Genomic DNA, 19,503 nt, shown 5'->3' on the forward strand with positions numbered 1-19,503 from the left:
AATAATAAAAACTGCACCATAAAAATCATGACATAATCCTTTTAAGGCTTGTGTCATATATGTCATAGTTAGGCCTGATGATGACGTTATAGCTGATGCTTGTTGTCCTTAGTATTCAGCTACAGTAACACACTTGCCCTAATGTGGCACAGCAAGACAGAGTTGCTTGTATTGGCTCAACAACTAATTACTGGAAGATAGCTGTAGCCAAATCAAATGTCTCACCTAGCACTTGTTTGTTTGCTGGACATATTAGGTACATATTAGTAACGCAGTACTGGTCCTATTTGCCAAAAATTAAGGCTAACCCAGTTAGCTTTCTTTAACACTAGACAATGTTTCCGGGTCAAATTCTAGAAGAACAAGGTGGAGACCCAACCAAGGATCGTGGGGACACATATGTCCAGAATGTTTGTCTTAGGGAGAAACTCGTAATACTATTTCTGCAACATGGATCATACTCACAATACTTTTGCTGCAGGATGGATCTACTTCCAAGGTCAGGCCAAGCTTGGTGGCGTCAGTTTTGTCTAGGAGGAAGGATGACAGATTACCCACACTGGCACATGTAAACACAATGCTTTGAAACAGGTACAGAGCTCTGACTATCAGAGTGTGTTCTTTCTGGCCTGTTCTCTATCCCATGGAGATGCAAGAGATAAGCCTCAAAACTGTCTGAACGATGACTGGGGTTTTTCTATTACATTGATCTGTATGGGCTCTATGAAGCATAGTAAATACATTCGATGGAGTAAGTGGAAAATGTTCCACCAGCTTTACTGTTCCATAGAAATCACTAATTACATAGGCATGTTCTTAGTTTGCCAGGTGCCCTCAGCCATGTGACTTGTGCTCTGACATTCTCTCTTTATTACTACACTGCACCTTGGCTTGATATCACCCCTCCCTCCTACCCCCCCAGCAGCTGAGCAATGGGCAGGTAACAAGATAACTCCCATACACAGGCATTGCAGAATACAAACCCCCGCCACCTGACCCTCATGAAAACAGGGGCAGTCCAGGAAAAATACATAACTCATTATGTACCGCCCTTAATAAGATTCAAGTTTCATCCCAAGATGACTTATCTAGGTTGTATGGGATCATATGGGCACTATTATATCATATTCATATCATTTTGTATATATTACATCATTATCATCATATCATGGGATCTATTAGATCATCATTATATCATGGGATCTATTATCCTGGGCTTTTTCCTGATATAGGTCTTTCCATAATATGGATTTCCATAGTAGATATTCTTGATTACCAATTTTCGAATAGACAGCACCAGGCAGTAAAGTTTAAAAAGCCTTTATTTAAAAAAGGGCTTTTTCTCGGACAAAAATACAGCAACAATTTTATATATATATTCTTGTTTCTACATGTTCTTTCCTATGGTGCTTTTGTACAGGCTGTTAATTAATGGTGTTGTTCGTTAGTGTTGTTTTCTTTAACACAAACGATCAAACCACAGACCTTTTGTGGTTTCCTTTAGAGCTTGGACATGTTCACATCACTGTTATGTGCTAACCACTAACAATTTTCTCATGTTCCCCTCTGCTACTTCAAAAGAAAATATACCCAAAATGAAACATGTCCATTTCAGATGTAAAACGTCCCTTTTGAGGGACTATAGCAGTTTTTTCACCATTGGGCACATGTCGGAGTTTTGGTAAGTTATTTCTTAATAAAGGCTTTGTGATTTTAAAGTTTAAGTTGTCATGGTGTTTTTTTTCTATGTATACAAACAAAATCTTAAATTTTTTTTTTACATTACTGTTCCTTTAAGGGCAGAGACACATGATCCGATTTAGAGTTTAGTCGCCCAGTGACAAATCTCCTCTTCTTCAGGGCGACTAATCTCCCAGAACTGCCTCCCGCAGGCTAGAATCTAAATCGCCGGCGGGATGGCAACCAGAGTGCTTAGTTTTCCAAAGTTTCCTCGTGAGGCAACTACGAAAAACGAATCGCACGGATTGCCAACCCACTAGAGATTTACATTCCAGCTGGCAGGAGGCAGTTCTGGAAGATTAGTCGCCTCGAAGAAGAGGATATTTGTCACTGGACTACTAATCTCCCAAAATCGGAGTGCGTGTCTCTGCCCTAATACCTCATCAGACCCTTTACGTTGTTTATTTGTTTAATTAAAGTGCTCCTCTTAGGGTAGGACTCCACGGACGATTTCCGTGTGATACGACACGCTACGCAAAAACGCAGGCGTCACGTCGGATGCGACAGAAATAAGGTAAGTTATAGCGTTGTCGGATGGTGTCACATCGTTTATCCGACGCGACACGACTGCACTCTGCGTCTGCCTCCAACAGTGGTGTTGTGTCGGATCAATAGCTACAGTAATATTTTTGGGTTTACAAACCCTTTGAATAAAGAATATCCAGCCCCAGAGTATTGGCTGTATCTCCAATAAAGGACAGCTGAACCCCTTAAATATAAGCTTATAATAATCAATCAAGACTATATTCAAAGCTTGGGAAGATTAGATCCTTGAGGGCTGGAGATGCATCAGTTTGCTTTTGGGAGCAATTTGCAGTTTTCCAGTGTGGTAAACATACCCAATATCCAGGGCTTGGGTTGAGTTCAGCTGAATGTAAGACTTACTGGTCTATCATTTCCTGTTTGCAATCATGTTCCCTGTTTCAGCTTTAATAACACATTTGCTTATTTTGTAATCATAAACTTAAATCAAATAAGCTCTTGGCATTGTACCCAATCCCCTAAATCTGCTCATTATTTCTGCTTTACCGTATATACTCGAGTATAAGCCGTCCCGAGTAAAAGCCGAGGTACCTAATTTTACCTCCAAAAACTGTGAAAGCGTATTCACTCGAGTATAAGCCGAGGGTGAGAAATCCAGCAGCTTCTGGTAAATTTCAATCAAAAAATTGAAGGTTTCTGCTCCCATTGGAGATGCCGGCGTCTCGTTTTTGGATGGCGGCGACCATTCTTGGACGCCGGCGACTATTCTTGGAGACTATTCTTGGACGCCGGCGACTATTCTTGGGCGCCGTCGACTATTCTTAGGCGCCGGCGACCGTTTTTGCGCTTGACCCGAGTATAAGCCGAGGTAGAGTTTTTCAGCATATTTTGGGGGCTGAAAAACTCGGCTTATACTCGAGTATATACGGTATATGAAATGCCATGTTATACTGGGCCTCACTTCTCAGAGTTCACACAAGGCATTAAATGTATGTTGATATGAACGTCTATGCTGTTTGCAAGATTATTTAAGAGTAATGCACCCAGATCTGAGGGAAACTTCTTTCAGATATTACTACCATCAAGCTGTCAGCTATGTTCACCTTTTATCTGCTGTCTTAACAAAGCCCCGAATAGTCTGTTGACCTCATTGGAGCCTTTGGCAATAGATTTATAAAGGTGCGGTAACCAAAAGCCCTGGTGATGGAAACTACATGCACTACAAATCTTTAAGGCTTCTAAATGATTATTATTTTTAAAAACATTTGGGACATTTTAACTTCTCCGTGTTGTTTGGCTTTAATTTGCGTACTGAGTTCAGAAAGGTCAGAAAGACCAAGCAAATGAGCTGTAAATATATTTCACAGGTTTAGTCCTTCCCTTGGTGTGAATGTATTATAAACAAGGGCGTAACTACAGAGGAAGCAGATGGGGGGCCCAAGAGGTATAGGGGCCCCATGAGGCCCAAATTCATATACAATTTCAATAAATATTGGTCATTCCATGTATGCAAGATTAATACATTCTTCTTTATGGAACTGACCAGCATCCATATTTTGCAATTAATAGAATAAAACAAATGGCTGCAGCAACAAAGGGGTATGAAGTTAATATCTGGCACCATGTTGAAATATATGAACTTGGGAGAATAGGTCAGCAGAGCCGGGCCAAGTCAAGAAGGCCCCCAATGCCGACAGTGATTGGTGAGTGCCTCCTGCTCAGTGAGGAGTGGGATCTACTGGGATGATGAATTGTGGTGGTGAAAAACCTCTATTTTCTTTACCCAGGGTCCAAGCCAGGGGTAGGTAGATAGAAGAGTTACATGTCTAGTACCACACCACTGTTGCACCTAGACACGTGCCTCTTCTGCCTACCCCTACTTCTGGCCCTGTAGCTCAGCATGCAAAGAAGTCTCATTGGAGTCACAGCACTAGAAACAGCCCTCCTATATATAACTGTATGGGACAACAGATAAAAAATAATGAGGAAAAGAACTGCCCTTCCTCCTTGACGTTCCCTTACCCATGAAACAGATAAAAACAATTCTTGAGAACACGTTGCCCCTGAGAAAGGAGATTGTGTAAATTCATAAAGTGAAAGTAAATATTATGGCAGTGCATTGAATTTAGGAAAAACCCCCACATAACAATATCTGAGTATGTGAGTGGCTGAAGTCAGGAACAGGGCGCTCTTTGGTCATAAACACCAGACCACTCAGTCTTCTATTACTGTGGGTTTGGAAGCACCTGCTCCTTGCCAGCACCCAACTTGTACCAACATTTACCATTTATTTAAATCCCTTCACCCATCAACCACTTAAGGTAACATTAGAGATGGGCAAGGTAAAGATGGAGAAGACAGAATATTCACCAAAGGGAGTTTGAATATGTGTGGTGTTGTCCAGAGATGAAAATGTTAGCCTACCACAAGCACCTGGAACACTTTGTTGGTCCAAACCAGCCACATCTGCTGCTAAACACAGGTCCAACAGATTTCAGGTGGATCTACCCAAAGCTTCAAGGTGTCACTGGTAGCAAAGATGTCATCATAAAATGTCACTGGCCAGTACACAATTGTCATTGTTGTCTTACTTTATGACTTTATGTTTCAAATCTGGCATGATTATACATTGAAGCAGTGGTCTACATTGAAGCAGTGGTCTATTAGGACAGGGAGTCCTAATACTTATATACTATTCTTATACTTATATATAATAACATATTTTATAACATAGGAACAAGTATATTTTAGAGCAGGGATCACCAACCTTTTTCACCCGTGAGTAACATTCAGATGTAAAAAGAGTTCTGGAGCAACACAAGCATGAAAAATGTTGCTGGGCTGCGATTGGCTATTTGGTAGCCCTTATGTGGATTGGTAGGCCACAGGAGACTCTATTTGGCAGTACTGGTTTTTATACACCCAAAACTTGTCTCCAAGCCTGGAATTCAAAACTAAGCACCTGTTTTGAGGCCACTGGGAGCAACATGTTGCTCACAAGTTACTGGTTGCTGATCACTGTTTTAGAGCATCAACTCTTGCTGACATAAATGGTCCAATTTATTCCCAACAGATGACTTGATGGAAGAGGCCAAAGTGCACCATATGGCTATATTTGCAAGCAACAAGGCCATAGCATCTGGAGTAGCATACAAGTTGGCACTATTGGACTCTGGAACAGGGCAAATGCATCATCTGGAATTGACAATCTGCATTTTTTTCAGCAGCTGGCAGTCGGATGGACAATTTGAGTTTGAGGGTTGGCCAGAAGAGCCATACCTGCCTGTACAGTTTGGTGAGGATGAGAGAGGAATAATTATGGAATAATTTTTATTTCAATGAGCCCAAACATTGTGGCAACAGCTTCAAAAAGATACATTTTTGTCTTAACAGGATGATACCTCCAAAGGAGACCCATGCAAAATGGGTTTGCAGAGATGGAAGTGGAAGAACTTGACTGGACTGCACAGAGCCCTGACATCAGCCCAAAACCTATGGGATCCACAACATCAGTGTCCAACCTCACTAATGTTCTTGCGGGAGAATCCCACCAATTATATTCAAACATCTAGTTAGACCTTCCCAGAGGAGTAAAGGGAAGCCTATTGATTAGAAATAGTTACATCACTATAGCCATGTCCTGCAAGTTGCTCATTAAATGTACTTCACAAATGTATACTCATTTATTACTCTTTAAAATAAGGGATTTTATTACGCCCCTTCAAAAAAGGTTCTTACAATTTGAAAGCAACAAATACATAATTACATTTACATAATTTACATAATTACAGTTAATATGATGATGATCTACTTACTGGCCCCCACGATGACATCACAAGATTCACTATCGACATTACATGAGTATATCTGTCCTGACCCCGGATCTCCCACTAGGATCCTGTAGAGATACAAAGCAGACAGAATTCTAGGTACAAGAAAGAAACATAGAAAAAATGCACGTATGGAAGAGAAGGTAGAGACCTCTTTTAGGGGGGAACCAGGTCCAGAAAGTACCAAATAGAAATTTACAGATTTAGACATGTGCATATACCTGCAACTATGCCCATCAGGAGATGTTTCTCCTGCACAAAGTCCATGCCTTTGTTCTGGTATCCACTTGCCTGAATTCCAGTGCTTCTGGAACATACTTATAGTCAATGGTGCCTACCAAACCCATGGCATTCTTAATTGTGTTGTATGGCTCCTCCTTAGACTATATGTAAAAAAAAAAAAAGTAATGGCCAGTGGTAATGAACTAACTGGCTGAACTGGCCTATGGGAGACAATATTCATCCATAATTACACGGGCATTATCTATTTGGCCCTTGCCAACACTTCTTATAACCCATAAACTGTCACACCCCCTAATCAACACCAGTTTCTTAAACCTCTACCTTTATCTACCCATATCCCTCAACCATTACACGTAGTATTGTGCCAATTCTGAGCGTAACTTGGCCATTTTGCTTTGCTGAAAAAAATTGTGAAATAGCAAAATTTTTGAAATTTCAACAAATGCTTTGGAGTCAATGGGAGGGTATTTTTTTTTACATTTATTTTCCAAGGACAATTTTCCCCCCAGCAAATCAAAACACACGGCAAAATTATTTTGAGGAACCGCAAAATTGCAAGTGAAACTGTACCAGATGAAAAAGTTTGCTCAACCCTTATGTTATGCCAAAAAAGTAGTTTATATTGGCTTTCTTATACAATTTACACCATCATTTATGGCTTATTTACTAAAAGACAAAATAGTGTAAAAAAGCGATTTATTTTTTATATGAACATAAAATCCATACACCATTGTACGGAAGAGCACTGGGGCCAGGAAAAAAAAAAAAATTATGGTGAATTATGACTTTTAAAAGTCATAATTATGACTTTAAATCTCATAATTATGACTTTTAAACTCATAATTATGACTTTAAAAAGTTGAAATTATGACTTTTAATCTCATAATTATGACTTTTATTCTTATAATTATGACTTTAAAAAGTCGAAATTATAACTTTTAATCTCATAATTATGACTTTAAATCTCATAATTATGACTTTAAAAAGTTGAAATTATAACTTTAAATCTCATAATTATGACTTTTAAATCTCATAATTATGAGATTTAAAGTCATAATTTCGACTTTTTAAAGTCATAATTATGAGATTTAAAATCATAATTATGAGATTTAAAGTCATAATTATGAGAATTAAAAGTCATAATTATGAGATTTAAAAGTCATAATTATGAGATTAAAAGTCATAATTTTGACTTTTTAAAGTCATAATTATGAGTTTAAAAGTCATAATTATGAGATTAAAAATCATAATTTCAACTTTTTAAAGTCATAATTATGAGATTTAAAGTCATAATTATGAGATTTAAAAGTCATAATTATGAGATTTAAAGTCATAATTTCGACTTTTTAAAGTCATAATTTTGACTTTTTAAAGTCATAATTATGAGATTTAAAAGTCATAATTATGAGATTTAAAGTCATAATTTCAACTTTTTAAAGTCATAATTATGAGATTTAAAGTCATAATTATGAGAATAAAAGTCATAATTATGAGTTTAAAAGTCATAATTATGAGATTTAAAGTCATAATTATGACTTTTAAAAGTCATAATTCACCATAATTTTTTTTTGGCTGGCCCCAGTGCTCTTCCGTACCATTGATATCATGTATTTACAAAGCAAAACTTTGGAATAGAACCTGAGGAACTAGAAAATATCTAGTTTTTTTGGACGACTTACTTGATAAGAATAAAATAATTTTAGGTGGATTCATATTTCAATATCATAGCAAAATTTTATGTTATATATTGTTATATTTAGTTATATATAATAACTGTAATACCTGGGGACCTGTTATGCAAAATGCTCGGGACCTGAGTTTTCTGGATAATGAATCTTTCCGTAATTTGGATCTTTATCCCTTAAGTCTACTAGAAAATCATGTAAATATTAAATAAACCCAATAGGCTGGTTTTGCTTCCAATAAGGATTAATTATATCTTAGTTGGGATCAAGTACAAGCTACTGTTTTATTATTACAGAGAAAAAGGAAATCGTTATTAAAAATGTAAATTACTTGGATAAAATTGAGTCTATTGGAGACAGCCTTTATGTAAGTCAGAGCTTTCTGGATAATGGGTTTCTGGATAAGGCATCGCATACAATATTACTGATTAACAATTCATATTAACATTAATAATATTACTGATTTTTAAAAGAATACATTTTTTAACTTTATGACATAAATTGCATTCTAGAGAATTTGCTACTTTCTTATTTCTTCATTTCAACCGTATTTTTCTATGTTTTATTCTAAAGACACTACTTTTTTTGGGACAGTCTTTTGAATGTTTGTAGACAGCCTGTTTAGTGTCAACACAGTGTTTTTTGTTGGGTGGCCAAAAATTAAAAAAAAAAACCAGCTCCTGATTTTACTTCCCCTGCATTTTTTGTGGCCTCCTAGCTTCTTCTGAATTTCCCACATCCTTTTCCTGCATTTCTACTCAAAAAATGTCAGATTTCTTAAAAATGCCTGTGAATGAATTATACTTTCATGGAAATGCATGTGCTTAGAATACTAGCTAGATACATATCTTGTACATGGGCCTTCAGTAAATAGTAAATTCATGTTTGTTAGAACCTCAGTTGGCCAACAGCCTCACCACGGAAGGCTGTACATCTGACATGAAGGGTGTTCTTGCCAAAGTTGTATCATAGGCTAAAGAGTCTTGCTTTACTGGTGAAAGCTCTGCATTAAGACGGTAAAGAACTGTTTGTGCCAAACCCCACAAAATTCGAACTATCAGTTCCAGTGCTTGCTGCGGCCTACACAACACCAAACCACGAGACACACAACCAAAGGCATACCTCCCAACATTGAAAATCAGAAATAGGGACAAAAAGAACATGAATGGCCACACACCCTAAATACCACATCCAATTTACAGAATTTGGCAGGTTATGGTTAAGTAACACATTTCTGGTGGATTTAGGGACAGGTTTTATGTGCTATTATAGTTTTGCAAATTAAAGTGAAATTGCCCATTAAGCTGCAAGTCACAGTTTCCCCAAGAGACCTGCTTATCTTAAATAGTGACAATTGTATCTTTGCTGATCATAAAGGGATACGGTCACGAGAAAACATGTTTTTTTTTTCAAAACGCATCAGTTAATAGTGCTGCTGCAACAGAATTCTGCACTGAAATCCTTTTTTCAAAAGAGCAAACTGATTTTTATTAGACATTTTTTAGACATGGGGCTCGACAAATTGTCAGTTTCCCAGCTGCCCCCAGTCACGTGCTCTGATAAACTTCAGTCACTCTTTACTGCTGCATTGCAAGTTGGAGTGATATCACCCCCCTACCTCCCCCCCAGAAGCCCATCAGCAGAACAATGGAAAGGTAACCAGATAACAGCTGCCTAACACAAGATAACAGCTGCCTGGTAGATCTAAGAACAGCACTAAAAATCCAGGTCCCACTCTGACTCCTTCAGTTACATTGAGTAGGAGAAACAACAGCCTGCCAGAAAGCAGTTCCATCCTAAAGTGCTGGCTCTTTCTGAAAGCAGATGACCAGGCAAAATGACCTGATGTTAGCTTGGCTTTAAAACAACTTGTGATTTTTAGCTGCCCACAGAAGCAAGTCTGACTAAAACAACTGCAGTTAGAGACCAAAACGTATTAGAATCTTTCCCATATTTGCTTGCTGCAGTGTAACAAGATTTTACAGCATCGACGCTACCCAACTAAGGTGTGTACATGGGTACACAAAATAACATGCCATTTAGAAGTACCCACCCAAGGAAGAACCCACAGCCACACATAGACAGACCACAGGTTCTGTGCATGGGGAGGGGATGCAAAGATGCCAACCACAACATATTGTCTATTAAATGTTCTCAACACAACTCCCATTACCCTCCTCATCTCGCAGATTCAGAGGAACCAGTGGTTTATAGTCACATGTTCTCTCGAGCCTCAACCCTCCATAACTTCCCCTATGTCCAGGACATATATCCATCAATCTCTCAAAACTCACACTTCTTTGTCACTTATTGTCACCATATGTTCTACTACTACTGTGTAGTCCGCTTCCAACGCTCAAAACCGTCAAATTAGGTCTGTCACCTGGTCAGAATTTTACCGACCTTGATCCTAATGTTATTAATAGTGAGATATATATATATATATATATATATATAGATATATAAATGATTTATAACTAAATACAGGTGAAGTATTTAATCATCCACAAACAGGACAGAGCATAAAAATGAACCACAGGATTACATGCACTACCACACGTGTGATCTATATGATAACCTGCCTGTGTGTGTTATCTTATATAGGCAGAACAGACTTACTCCTCAGATTAGCATGGCTTTTAGGGACCAAATGTCAGTGAATCCAGTTTGTAAACACTTTCTGGAGAAAGGACAAAGGTTACCAACATTTAAATATATACTGTAGGTATTGACCATGTGCCAGAACTGAGGAGAGGTGAAGATAGGTCCTGATTGTTGAAACAGATTGGATAAAGAGATTGGGCACTTTGTCTCTGAAAGGATTGATTGAGCAGTGTTATTTTAATAAAATTTTATTTAATAATATTTTAATATTTTATTTCAATAAAATGAAGGTAACCGGGCTTCTTGTTAATAATATGCTGGGTCCTTCTAATGTTGAAGATGTAATTACTGCCCAAATGTGTTGTATGAACTTTATATTGTTATATTAATTGGTAATAGTAATGTATATTAGTAATTTGCATACTGGAAGTGATATCATGTGGAGGATGGTGATTGGTGTGAGGAATTTAGCACTCCCAGGAGGCTGAGCTATTTATGAGTGGGACTTTAATGGTTATTTAATCTTGATAAAGGCTCTAGATGTGAGCTGAAACGTTGATTTTGTACTACACTGAAATAAATATATTAATAGTTTAAATGAAGTCCTAGGGGTGTGTTGCTATATATGGTTTAATGGTAATAGTTTCTGTAATAAATGTTCCTACCCCTTTTCTTGTTTTACCTTTATAGATGAGGCACATGGAGAATAAACAGAGTATCAATACATAATAGAACATTATTTATACAGTGAGTAATTGATCCTGTAATATTTAGTAAGCACATATGCACTTTCCACGTTTTACTATGTGTATGGAGAATTGTTTAAATATTTATCACTGTTTTTTATAAAGAAAAATTTTTTTAAAAATTTTTTTCCCTTATATATATAAAAAATGTCTTATGAAAAAATCTTTTTAACCTGATTGTATAAAGTAAAACTGGATAAATTAAGTATATATTTGCACAGTAATGTAACTGGCTATATTGAGAGTTTCACAGTTGTTTGTTAATTGATTAATTAACCCACCCTGGGAAGGGGAGGGGTTTCACCAATATAGGGTCTGTTCACATTTGTATTCTTATCCTGATGAAGGGAGGTTTATCCCCCCGAAACGTTGATCACGAGGTGATATAATAAAGAGGGGTGTCCCCCCAACTGCTGATAATAGCGTGTGTGCGGATCCGTTTCTTGTTTGCTGTTAATGGTAATAGTCCCAGTAGCAGCACCCGGGTAAGAGAGGAGAATGAGTCCCAAAGGAGTACGGATCTTTATGATATATATTTATATATATATATATATATATATTATCAAAACAGGGGGGTTGTGGGAGCACTCTAAAGGCTTTAAAGTATATATATATATAAGTATAATAAATGCTATTGCATATGTACCCAAATAGGGGTTATTTTGTTACAAAGTTATGATCATAAAATTGATAAGCCACCATACCACGTCAAGGTAAACCCCGAATGGCGGTCCCTAACTTGTTTTATATTTTATGTGCATATTAGCATTACCTGTAATCAATGTCCATTGAACGCTGGACAGGGCTAAATCCTCCCCAGCCAGCAATCAGACTTTTAAAGGAGAGATATTCCCAAAACAAACGCCCAATTTTAAAAGCATAGGATCACCACTAGTTTAAAGGGGGGGTATGGGGTGCTACAACCACTGAAGCTATGCCACAGCGTTCAATGGACATTGATTACAGGTAATGCTAAAATGCACATAAAAAATAAAACAAGTTAGGGACCGCCATTCGGGGTTTACCTTGACGTGGTATGGTGGCTTATCAATTTTATGATCATAACTTTGTAACAAAATAACCCCTATTTGGGTACATATGCAATAGCATTTATTATACTTATATATATATACTTTAAAGCCTTTAGAGTGCTCCCACAACCCCCCTGTTTTGATATTATATATATATATAAATATATATATATATATATATATATACTGTATTTTTCCCTAAAAAAAAATCCTTAATCCGATTCAATCAGGTATTGCATCCTATATCATATCACTCTACTGCTTTTCTACCCATACTATGGGGTTGAACCTCCTGGAGGGTCTGGAGCACTAGTGGAGGGGTGAGCATTGCAAATTAATTTAGGGTGCCATGTGGATATAATGCCTATATTCTCTTGTAGATACCCCTGAAAGCTCAGCTAGAATGTCATGTAGGATGAAATGTGGATTTTGAGCATTTTTTTTTTCCTTTTGTAGAATCATGGAATTATTAACAAACAGTTGATAGAGAAATGTATCTCTATATCTGTAACTGAGCCGAGGAGGCCATAAACATAGATTGGACCACCAAGGGGGGGCTTGAACAAAAAAAAAGTCAAGGACCACCACCTTCCTGCATCCTCAATAAGCAGGTTTTCACTTGCATACATGTCTCCCTTACCCCATACCACACAAATGTATTTTTCAATCAATTCTAGGGATGCACCGAATCCAGGATTCGGTTCGGGCTTCGGCCAGGATTCGGCCTGCCCGAATCCGAATTTTGCATATGTAAATTAGGGGCGGGGAGGGAAATCACGTGACTTTTTGTCACAAAACAAGGAAGTAAAAAATATTTTTCCCTTCCCACCCCTAATTTGCATATGCAAATTAGGGTTCGGATTCGGTTCGGTATTCGGCCGAACCTTTTGCAAAGGATTCGGGGGTTCGGCCGAATCCAAAAAAGAGGATTCTGTGCATCCCTAATCAATACCAGTAGTTTCCAAACTGTGAGACTTTCTCTCACCCCTGTTTACCTTTCTACACATCCCTGAAATTCCATTGTGTCCAATGATCACAAACAAGTCTTAAATTAGAAAATCTTGATAAACACTGGTCTATACATAAGTTCAGACCAAGACTTCCAACATTTTGGGGTCATCTAGTCATGGGCTGGAATAAAGACAGAATATTCATACCAAAAAAGGACAAGAGGAACATGTTTAGGGTCATTTTAAGGTACGACAGAGAAGGCACTTGCCCTGTGGTAGAATCAGATACGGGCACCCAAGGCCCCTAAAGTTGTGCCTAAACACATGTCTATGTTGCCTACCCCTAGTTCTTGTCCTGTCCTAGGGCCCTCCATCAAACTTTGGGGGTTACTCTTAACTCTGATCCCTTTAGTCTTAGCCCTTCACAACCTCACTGGATCAGGGCCAAATGATGCAAAGGGTTGCTGCTTAGGGTCCCTTAACTAGAAGAGGACAGAAACCCAAATTACAGCAACCTGGCCTGGGCTGGCAATCTGGAAGCTCTGACAAATGCCAAAGGAACTGCTTTAAGGAGCAGTAGACTCATTTTTTAAATTTGGGCTTTTTAGGCTATTTTGTTGTTGATATGCCAGTGTCAATTGAGCAGACATGACACCAGAAGCATTGTGGAGCATATATTTGTGTGGTTTTGTGACTGGGGACACCAAGTCTTTGATAGATACTAAATAAAGGGGGCTCCAAATACTAGTAAAAGAGTCTTCCCTTAGGCGGCATACTGTGCAAGGGCCCTCTACAGTTTGCAGAAACTGTCCTTTAAAGAGGGACACTTTCTTTTAACCTCAGACAAGACACTGAGACATCTCATTCAACTGATGTAAGAAAAAAGGGACCCAAATAACTAATCTACAGTTAGTCTTGATCCATTCTTCACCAGTTAAGGCTCAAGCATTTCCAACTCTGAGACACACCAGAACATCTTAGCCCCCAAACTTCTACTAGGAATCCCAATTTTCACTCATCACTCACCTCCTTCCTTGGGTTGTGTTGAACTGTCGCACTCTGTAACCAAATTGTCTGCCGGACTGGCCAGAGAACTCCTTCTCAGCAGATGTTGCAAGGTTATATCCCAGGCAGACATATAACACTACAAAAAACAAAGTTCAATAGTGAGGCACATGAGCGCCAAGATAAAAGCAAAAGGGGTGATCTCTGAGTAAGTACCTTGGAGCAGAGAAAGTCCCAAGAGAAGATGCCTCATTCTGCTAGCAAAGCCTGTCGAAGTACGAAACCCAGTGAGGAAGGTGCTCAGCTTGTGAGCAGAAAAAGGGGCATGAACTACTTTGTGGTTTGCAACAGAGAGGAGAAGGAAGGAAACATGTTGATAGATTTGTGGGGGAGCAGTTACAGTACTATGTGTGTGTGTGTGAAAGCAGCACCGGTGGGTGGGTGAGTGGGATGGAGAGCAGAAGTGTGTGAAAGCAGTTGTAGAGCAGCCCTCTGTATGTGTTTAGAGCACTACGAGAAGCCAGAAGTCAATGAAGAAGTTTAAGTAGGAAAGTTCACATTTCTCAGTGTATGATAGAGGTGACCAAACCAGGTCTGATGTGATTCTGAGAGAATAATAATGGAAAGTGAGTCAGAAAGAAGTGTAAACCCATGTGAAACCCTGGAGGAGGAGAATACACATATTAAACTACACCAAAGTTAAGCACATGAAAAATGTGGGGTGTAGAAAAAAAATTCAGCACCCCTCTGGCCACTCCCTACATGCCTATTCAGTGCTACAGCCAAGTATATTTCAACTCATACTTTTAAATAATTATCTTGTTTGTGCCTATCTGTAATACATTGTAAGGCTTGTGCCATTTACCAACTAGAACATGTTTTAAAGGAACAGTAACACCAAAAAATGAAAGTGCTTTAACGTAATGAAAATATCATGTAATGTTGCTCTGCACTAGTAAACTGGCGTGTTTGCTTCAGAAACACTACTATAGTTCATATAAACAAGCTGCTGTGGAGCAATGGCGGAAATTGAAAAACGGCTATATGGCACAGGTTAACTAATAGATAACAGATAACACCATTAGACAGACAAAGCTTATTTGCTATCTGCTGTGCAACCTGAGCCTTTTCTCCTTTGAATGGCTGCCCCCCATTGCTACACAGCAGCTTATTTATATAAACAATAGTAGTGTTTCTTAAGCAAACACAGTAGTTTTACCAGTGCAGGGCAACACTGCATTATATTTTCCTTACTTTAAAACACTTTTATTTTTTGACGTTACTGTTCCTTTAAACCCTCACTCGGTGAGCCAAATACAAAATAAAAAGGAACCTTAGATGCTGGAATGAAAGCAGTTGAGAAGATTCTGGAACAACTTTGATTTCTAGCCTAAAATAAAAAAAGGCCACACACTAATATCCTCCATTGTAACTTGGGTGCTAAGCAATTTACTACTACCTTTAACTGCTGCCCACCCTTAAATATAGAAAGGAGACCCACTGGGATATTCCCTGGTATCCGGCTATGCCAGTCTGGACTTGAATATTAACCTATGTATGTCAGAGTCAAATGGACTTTGAACATTTAATCAGTAGAGATTATTCCACATTGCCTACATTACTGATACTTATATAGTTATTTTGGGCTAGAAATAAGCTAGTTAAGGAGACCCCAACACAATTAGTGGAACATACCTGCCAACATTTTGGAACTAGAAAGAGGGACAAAAAGGTGATTTTGTCCACGACCACCTTTGTGGTCACGCCCCCTAATTACCATGTTCATTTTACAAAATTTGGCAGGTTATGAAAGTTTGAACACATTTCTGTGGGGTTTTTTTTTTGCTAATGAAGGTGAATTGCCCTTTAAGCAGTGAGTCTAAGTTCTCCCAAGAGACATTTTTATCTTAATTGTTACAATTACTTATTTGCTTATCTCAAAATCGTTACAAAAGTATCTTATCTGGTAGCTGTTCTAGGCTCTCTGGCAAAAGATAATTAAGTAGAAACGTTGTATCTTTTTCTGGCTGTTCAATGCAGGAGATGAACATTTCAGTATCAAGCCGGGACTGCGGGTTGAGCTGTCAAAAGCGTGGGAGAGTTGGGAGGTATGGATATAGCAAATACAAAAGGGGGGTTGTGGGAGCACCCGCATTGCTAAGTAAAAATATATAGAAGTATAAGGGAAGTGCTACTGGCATAACCAAAAAGCTCTTAAAAGCTGCAATTCAGCAGCGGGGGAGGATTTAGCCCTCAGACAGAAACCAAGGTTCAGCAGACTTTTACTTTTTACTTTACTAATGCTATTATGCAGAGAGACACAGGATCCTCAATACTATGACTGGTAGGTAAACAAGTTAGGGACCGCCATATGGGGTTTACCTTGACGTGGTATGGTGGCTTTTCAACTTTATGATCATAACTTTGTAACTAAAAACCCCTGTCTTTGTTAACACATGCATTTGCATATCTACTGAATTACTTAGACAGGGGCCCAGGGAATGTGCACTGACCCATTTGGTTATGCCAGTAGCACTTCCCTTATACTTCTATATTTTTACTTAGCAATGTGGGTGCTCCCACAACCCCCCTTAGGTATGGATATAGGTCAGGGCTGGGGCTGATGAGGTCAGGGATGGGGTCTATGATGTTGGGGGAGGTCTATGATGTTGGGGGTGGGGTTATGCTCAGGCCCGGATTTGTGGAAAGGCCACCTAGGCCCGGGCCTAGGGTGGCAGGATTTTAAGGGGGGCGGCATGCTGCCCAACCACACCCACATTGGTTCGAAAACACTGGGGATGCGCTGGAGGTACAAACATTTTTTAAATTCCCATACGCTAATCTCCATTGCTCCAGTCCAAATGATGAAAATTTGCATGAATAAATTGAAGGGGACTGGGGCGACGAACGGCAGTGGGCCTAGGCAGGGGTGCTTCGCCAATGAGGCGAGTTGAGGCTGTCGCCTCAGACGGCAGCACCCCACTAGGTACCAGGGGCAGCAAAAATGCTGCTCCTGGTACTTTAAGAGCGAATTTCCGGGGGAGGGGGGGCAGCAGCAACTGCTGCTGCCTCAGGCTGCTGAGGGGCCAGGATTGCCCCTGGGCCTAGGGGTGCCCACTATGTAAATCCGGCCCTGGTTATGCTGCAGCATGCAGGGATTGGCTACATTTTCAGTCAATCAGGCAGAACGTTGTCAAGTTTCAAAACTCTGAAACCCCAGTATAGTGGCTCATTGGGGTACAGTAGTGGGAATACTAAAGAGAGCAGGATAAAGTAAACAGAGGTGTATTCATGGTGGCATAAAGGGAATTGTCTGGACTCTGGCTAGAGTTTTCCATGGGGCAAAATAAGAAGGATATAGTCAGAGCCTGGGGTTCGAAGCCCACTGAAGGTGAGCCCTCAGGTAGGAGGCCTTAAAGAAGTCCCAAGTTGGGAGCAAGGGGGGCCTGTGAATAAGGAATAGGTAGAGGATGGTTTGATAAGTACTGTAGACCATCTTGGGTATAAGGTATTGAAGGCTATTTAGTGACCAGCTTTGACTCCACCAAGGAATATGAGGGGGTGGTACCAGCAGAAGGACTCAAATGGGTAGACCTAGGGTAGATGCATTTTCCCCTAATAAGAAGTCTCCCTGCAACACCCAAGTGTAGGTACTGTAACCCAAGAGCAGGACCACCATCAGGTGGGTACATGGGGTATTGCACTCAGGGGTCCCCTGGCAGCAGGGGGCCCCCAAGATGGAAAAGTGTGATTTCAGGGTATTGGAAGGTGTGTCTTGCATGGTAGTGGGCTGGATTTGGGTGCATCGTGGGTGGAGTATTGGAATAGGGGCGTGGCAGCGCATGTGAAAAAGCATTTTTTTCAATGGAACCCCATTTGATTGTTAGAATTAAGCACAAACTCAGAGGGCTTAGTTGACCAGTGAGATAATAAATGGGGCATCCCTGGGGATGGGCCCTGTGAAATTAGTAATATTGTGCCCCATTATTGCTCAAGAGCAATTGTATCTTGCTACTATTTATTCTGAATAATGGTTCAGCTGTGGCACTTGCAATTGCCTGTTCCTGTTAATAAATCATTTATTAATTTGTTTAGGAAATGCTAGCACCCAGCTGAGTGACTGCACATAAACCATTCTGCAAAAGGGAGTAAAGCGGGTCAGGACAGAGTGTAATCGGTATTCTGTATAGAGTAAACCAAGAAGACCTAAAGAGTATTACTCTCCAACATGTATCACGTCTGGTACAAAAAATAGGCTAAGCAAAAGTGCTGATGTTGCACTGATTGTTGATAATGAATTGTGTATCAATACAACTATAAAATAAATCTCGGTAATCACTTGCATGCAAAGTATTCCTGCTAAACAGATTATCTCATATGATACTTCCTTCCCACTATATTAACTGACAGGGTGGGGATAGTGCAGAGCTAGTTGAGGGTGACACTTCTGTAGTGGGGAGCGGCCAGTTAAGAGTAGACAGTGGTACCAGGGCTATAGGCTGAGATGTAAACCCTCAAGTTCTATCAAAAAAAGTCTCTATAAAAGTTAAGGGGATACTGTCATGAGAAAAAATTTTTTTTGAAAATGAATCAGTTAATAGTGTTCTGCACTGAAATCCATTTTTCAAAAGAGCAAACAGATTTTTTTATATTCAATTTTGAAATCCGACATGGGGCTAGACATATTGTCAATTTCCCAGCTGCCCCAAGTCATGTGACTTGTGCTCTGATAAACTTCAATCACGCTGTACTGCATGTTGGAGTGATATCACCCCCCTCCCTTTTTCCCCCCAGCAGCCAAACAAAAGAACAATGGGAAGGTAACCAGATAGCAGCTCCCTAACTCAGGATAACAGCTGCCTGGTAGATCTAAGAACAACACTCAATAGTAAAAACCCATGTCTCACTGAGACACATTCAGTTACATTGAAAAGGAAAAACAGCAGCCTGCCAGAAAGCATTTCTCTCCTAAAGTGCAGGCACAAGTCACATGACCAGGGGCAGCTGGGAAATTGACAAAATGTCTAGCCCCATGTCAGATTTCAAAATTGAATATAAAAAAATCTGTTTGCTCTTTTGAGAAATGGATTTCAGTGCAGAATTCTGCTGGAGCAGCACTATTAACTGATTCAATTTTTTTTTCCCATGACAGTATCCCTTTCAATTGGGCAAACACAGCAAATACA

General features: G+C 39.3%; 1 protein-coding gene across 1 annotated transcript in view; it reads right to left on the reverse strand.

Moving 5' to 3' along the window:
* LOC108701717 (integrin alpha-L) overlaps positions 1-14,884 on the reverse strand; it is a 40,303-nt gene extending 25,419 nt beyond the window's left edge. Inside the window, exons 1-4 of the mRNA XM_018236714.2 lie at positions 14,534-14,884; positions 14,339-14,456; positions 6,039-6,121; positions 466-530 (exon numbers count right to left, since the gene is read on the reverse strand). Coding sequence (XP_018092203.1) covers positions 466-530; positions 6,039-6,121; positions 14,339-14,456; positions 14,534-14,570 — 303 coding nt within the window. The 5' untranslated portion in view covers positions 14,571-14,884. The remainder of the gene's footprint in view (positions 1-465; positions 531-6,038; positions 6,122-14,338; positions 14,457-14,533) is intronic.
* Between the last annotated feature and the right edge of the window lie 4,619 nt (positions 14,885-19,503).

Source organism: Xenopus laevis, chromosome 9_10L (assembly GCF_017654675.1).
Source record: "Xenopus laevis strain J_2021 chromosome 9_10L, Xenopus_laevis_v10.1, whole genome shotgun sequence".
Lineage (NCBI taxonomy): Eukaryota > Metazoa > Chordata > Amphibia > Anura > Pipidae > Xenopus > Xenopus laevis.